Genomic DNA, 6,000 nt, shown 5'->3' on the forward strand with positions numbered 1-6,000 from the left:
AGAGGAGAGAATAATTATAGGTGGAGATTTCAATGGTCATGTCCGAAAATATAAGCAAGTCCATGAGAGGATACATGGTGGATATGGTCTTGGTGATCGACATGAGGGCGGAGAGAACATCTTAGATTTTGCAGTAGCATTTAATCATGTTGTAACCAACAACTTTTTAAAAAAGGAGGGTTAAGCACATAACTTTTAAAAATGGGTCAAATAAGAGTTGGATAGATCATTTTCTTGTAAGAAAAATAGACCGTTGAATATGTAAAGGTTTCAAGGTTATTTCCAAAGAGAGTTAATAGCACAAATTAGGCTATCAATATTCAATATATAGTATTATATACAATAATAAAGAGCAAAATCAAAGCGGGAAATATTTTTTAAAAACTCATGAACTAGATGTGAAATCTAAAAAATGAGAAATTAAGGATGAAGTGTTTAAATAAGCAACGCGGGGTTTGAAAGGTGTTACTAATAACATGTGGAATACAATAGCATAAGGCATTGAAAGAATATCAAAAGCAGTGCCATGGAGAGTCTAAGGGAAAAGCTCCTATATCGAAATATACTTGGTGGTTGAATAGTGAGATATAAGCCATAGTAAAAGAGGATAAAAATGGGAATAATTTGAAGACATAAGTTGACCAATAAGGAGGTTGGATGAGGAGATCAAGAAAAAGTGTGAATGATATTTTGAGAAATTGTTAAGTGAAAATCATTTTAAAAATTTGGAAGGAGAGGAATATGATAGCCTTGATGGAACTAGAGAATATAAGTTTTATCATCGAACTAAGAGAGTTTGAGGTGGAATTTGCATTAAAAAAAGATGAAATAAGGCAAGGCATTAGATTTATCAAAAAATAAAAAATAAAAATAAATAAATAAATAAATAAGGCAAGGCATTAGGACTGGATTGTATTCCTATTGAGGCTTGGAAATGCTTGGGTAAGTAGTTGTCTGGTTAACAAAATTCTTTAATAAGATTCTAATGACTAGGAAAATGGCGGATGAGTAGAGAGAGTTTTTTAAAACCTATATATAGAAGTAAATGAGATATCCAAAATTGCAACAATTATAAGTTGAGAAGTCAATACAATAAAATTGTTGGTGAGAATGATTGAGCATCGCTTGAGAGTTATAATAGTAGTTTTAGAGAATCTGTTTGGATTTATGTTTGGTAGATCAAATATGGAAACACAATTTTTACTAAGAAGATTAATAGAGAAGTACAAAGAGAAGATGAAGGATCTAAATATGGATTTTACAGATTTTCAAAAAAAAAAAAAAAACTTGTGATAGGGTGCCTAGAGATATAATTTAGGAAGCACGGATATGGATACGAGATATGGATATGGCGATACGACAAAACCTAAAATGTAGGATATGAGTACGGCTAGAATACGTTTGTAAAAAATATATTTAACATAAATTTATTAGTAGGAGTGGAGTTACAAATAAGCTCAAGAATGTTGAGAGATCACATTGTAATTTTACAATGCAGAATACTAATCTTTAAAAATTAGGTATTAATTTTAGGCAATTGCTTGTTTACTTTTTAAATTTTCAATAGGTCTTGCAAATATTTCATTTTAATACCAAGTTTAATATGTTTATATTACAATAATAGAGCAATCCACAACTTGTTTCTATGCTTTCTCCTTTGGCACTAGCAAAAATATTGTATTCAAGTTTACTTGCTTATTTATTTATTAATTTATTAATTTTACTATTGTTTTATTCTCTTGTTAATCTTTACTATCTATGTAGTTATAGAGGACATGCATGAAACAATATGGATACATAAATTTGACAAATTTTGTTACTTTAACTCTCACTATGATTTTTCAAATAACTAAATAAAGTATTGGGAGTAATATGTGACTTGGAGTATCTGATACTTCAAAATTAAGTATCCGATGCTCCAAAATTAATGAAAAAATAATTAAGAAGTATCCAATAATTTTCGTAAGTATCTGATACATATCTGCGAGTATCCAAAGAGTATCGGTATCGAATACGTATACAATATGGATACGTCTCCCTTTTTGAAATATTTGTGCTTCATAGGATATAATATGGTGAGTGTTGGTGAAAAAAGGTGTGACCAAAAGGTATATGCATGCAATAAAACGCATGTATAATGGGGTATTGACCACAATTAGATCACTTGTAGGGGAAACTAGTAAATTCTCAATCACTATTGTATTGCATCATGGGCCAACTTTGAGTCCTTACCTGTTTGCTATGGTCATGGATGAATTAACCAAACACATTTAGGATGATAGTTCGCAGATGTATTGTTCTAGATGAAACTAAGGAAGAAATTAACACTGTACTACAAATATGGAGAGAAGCACTCAAGTTAAAAGGTTTAAAATTAGTAGAAACAAAACTGAATATATAGAGTGTGACTTAGCAACTATAGAAATAGAAATGATAAAGAAGTGAAGATTGAAAATCAAAAATAACAAAGTGAACTTTTTCGTTACCTAGGTTTGATTATTAATAAGGATAGTGAGGTTGAAAATGATGTGATTCATAGAATTGAAGTAGGTTGGCTCAAGCGTGGGAGTGCATTTGACATAATATGTGATTGACGAATTCTAACAAAATTGAAAGAAGAATTTTATAGAACGACTATAAGGCTAATGATGCTTTATGGGACAAAATATTGGGCAACTAAAATACCTGTCAATAAACTGAGTGTAGTTGAGTTGAAGATGCTTAGATGGATGCGTGATAAGATTAAGAAAGATAGAATTAGAAATAAATATATTATTGAAATGGTAGGAGTAAACACCGATTGAAAGATAAGTTGAAAGAGAATAGGTTAAGATGGTTTGGTCATTTACAATGAAGAAATGTAGATGCAATGGCAAGGAAGAGTGATATGATTTCTATAAATAAAAAGTTGGGGGAAGGGGAGGACTTAAACTAACATGGGATATAGTCGTAAAAAAAGATATGAATGTATTTCATTTATTTGAACTTGTAGGCATCGATAGAGCAAAATGGCAAAAAATGATTGACGTAGATAGGGAAACAATGCTTAGATTGGATTGGTTTGGTTTGGATGCGGGAAATGGAAACTGAAACTGAAACTTCATCCAAAAATATTATGGAAATGTGAAACATTAGGCGATGTAAAGATTGAATAGGTTGAATAAAAAAAAGAGTAAAGTTTGAATAGGATATTTGTAAGAAATATTTATCAAGAAACTTAAAAATAGCGATGTAAATTATTTTTATATTTTCATGATCAATTAAAATACTACTACTACTACTACTACTACTACTACTAAATATCTATGGAAACTTATTAGAGCAGTCATATATTGTTGTTGAAAAATAGTATTTGCAAGTATGCAAAGATGGTAAAAATTTTGAGACGTGCATTTCTAGGGAGTTTTAAGAACATTTTTTTGAAAGAGTCTCTCGCAATCTTATTCAAATTGAGTTGGATTTTTTCCTTTCATATGTAAATTCTACTTGAATTCTTGGATTGTTTTGGAGATGTTTTCTACAGGTTTTCCTTAAAATTTCATGAGAGTTCTGTGTCCGTTCCTGAAATCAGTTTACAGGGAAACAAGTTTCCTCTCTCAAGAGATTTCCCAGTCTCCCTTTATCCCTCTTTATTTTCTTTCTTTCCCCTTGTATGTGGTTATTGCCGTCACTAGAAATGTGTACAAAGAAAGTAAGAAGTTGTGGACGTTTTTTGGACGAGAGAAAGCGAAGTAGCTTGTTTATTACAGAATGTATGGTGGTGGCAGTAGTGTCTGGTTGAGTATGAAAGTGGTGAAAGAGGGTGCTTAGTTGGGTTTCCGAGATTGTGATTAAATTGCATTTCCGAGATTACAGTCCAGACAGGTGATGTGGTGGGCATGCAATTCGACAGTCCCTTTCAATGTATGTTGCATGAGTAACCACAAAATTATGTTTCTCTATCCTAATGAAGTCTGTATGATGGTTTTTATGGAGCATGGGGCATTAAATGAGATGTATGATGTGAAATTTTTAGCAAAATTGGATGTAGATATACTAGGACATGACAATATCTAACAAGAAATATTTTGATGGGGGAGAAGTCTACGTTTTTAATAAATTTATCCAAATTTGTGCATTAGTAGTTGCACAAATTGGGAATTAAAGATTAGCGCAAGTGTTTCTTTAAAACTGTTTCTGCTTTCTTTATATCTTTATCTTTACAATAGTTTTCTTTTTTGTATATTAGAAGCGGGGTTCATGCCTGACTTGGCAAGGTAAATATTTAGTTTCTTTTGAAATATCTCATGTTCTTGACATTTATTGGCTTGTGTTGCCTGATATGGTGTCAGTGTCAGAGCTCCTATGGTCTACTGTTCATTCTTCATGGTTTGGTTTTGACCGTGATATTGTAATCATAGTAAGAATGAAATGAACAAAGTAGGTTTTTGGTTGGGAGGATTAATCTTGTTGAGGATGTTTCATGCACACACTCTTTCCAAAAATGTCTATAAAGTACAATGTTACTCATGTATATTATACTATATATAGCATTGGTATTGACCTTTAATTCATACTTCATTAGTTTGTTTTTGGCTGTTGCAGGTATGATATCGCCAACCACTGGGAGGGTGACAAGAAATCAACATGATTACTATTCAACATTCCATAGGACACCCAACAGAAAGAAGTTTTCAAAAAAAGAGTGGGAGAATTTCACCCAGGAATCTACCCAACATGCTGTGGCTGAGTTAGCATCCTCTCCAAAGTTCACTGATTGGATTATTAAGCATGCTGACAGGATACAACTCCTTCCAGATGATAGTACAGATAACACAATTGGAAGTGGCTCAGATTCCACAGATGAGAATCTTGTAGAAAGTGGCGATTGATTTAGTTTGTTTAAATGGTAGCTGCGACGTTAGAGTAGGAAATTAGTTACTTGTAGCAGTACAATGAGGTAGAGGCTAGGAATGGTGCTCATTTAATTTTTCTTCTCCTTTGTTTTAGGTTTACTTTTAATACATCATACTATGTCATTAAGCAATTGTGTCAAATCTTTTGAAATCTTCTAATCATGTTATAGTGCCTTCTCTTTCTATGCCTCTTCCTACCAAATACTTTTGATGGTTGCATAAAAAGAGTATTGTCAAGTGTTCTAACTCTCATTTTCAGTTTTAACCAACTTATTCAATCACCCACAAAAAGGGCAACACACTCGTGCAGTTTCAACCTCCGTTTGCATTTGTTTATCTGTTTTAGTTCAAGTTGGTGCATATGTTATGTTTGTTTCTATCACAAATCTGTAATGCTACAGCTGGAAGGCCTAGAAAGGTATCTCATCTATGAAGCTAGTTTTGGTAAATTTTAAGCATGGTTTCCATTCTCCCTGTGAATAATTTTAAGGGGTAATTACATTTTTGGGGATTGACATGCATATCTTAATAGATAGATTGATTACCTAATAGGTCATATGATAATGAACGGCGTTTTACCTTTATATTTTAGTGGGACTTTGGAAAACAAAGTATATTTTAGTGGGGAATTTATCTTGATTGCAATAGGGTTGGGAAGAAAGAAAGAAAAAAATATGAAGCATGGAATTTATCCCTTGAATTGACTAAACTATCCTTCCCTTTTGTTCTTTCCTCTCTGTTCTCTTCCATTTCAACTTTGGTTGCTTGGCACTTCCTGCTAGCCACCATTGCCATGCCCTCTCTTGTTACCCCCAAAGCCTTCTCCTACCCATCCTCGCAACCCTAGTCCTTTCCATCATTTCCTGTCATCCCTACCATTGTTGCACCTGATTGCCACCTTGTTGCTTCTATCAGTCTCAACTCTTTCCCTTTTCACCTAACCCCTCGCCATCACAACTACCCTTTCCTATGAACCCTAACCATCTCAGCTGCTTGAACCTCTTAGCTTCTCTCTATTGCGATGTCACACCTCTACCCCTTATTGTTGGGAAACATGTTTGATAAGTGTTACTTATGCTAAGATGTACAAGGTAAATTTGTGTGC

General features: G+C 33.0%; 1 protein-coding gene across 9 annotated transcripts in view; it reads left to right on the forward strand.

The window, feature by feature from the left end:
* LOC145789025 (uncharacterized) overlaps window positions 1–5,078 on the forward strand; it is a 35,291-nt gene extending 30,213 nt beyond the window's left edge. For 5 of the 9 annotated variants that reach the window (XM_082898925.1, XM_082898929.1, XM_082898928.1 and 2 more), the window contains one exon: window positions 4,585–5,078. In XM_082898925.1, the coding sequence (XP_082755051.1) occupies window positions 4,585–4,871 (287 nt within the window). In that variant the 3' untranslated portion in view covers window positions 4,872–5,078. Of the gene's footprint in view, window positions 1–4,228; window positions 4,399–4,564 lie in introns of those variants that run through there. The other 4 variants (XM_082898931.1, XM_082898933.1, XM_082898932.1 and 1 more) reach the window with 3 other exon arrangements.
* The last annotated feature ends 922 nt before the right edge of the window (window positions 5,079–6,000 follow it).

This window comes from Camellia sinensis, chromosome 12, assembly GCF_055761805.1.
Source record: "Camellia sinensis isolate YWXY chromosome 12, ASM5576180v1, whole genome shotgun sequence".
NCBI classification, from domain to species: domain Eukaryota; kingdom Viridiplantae; phylum Streptophyta; class Magnoliopsida; order Ericales; family Theaceae; genus Camellia; species Camellia sinensis.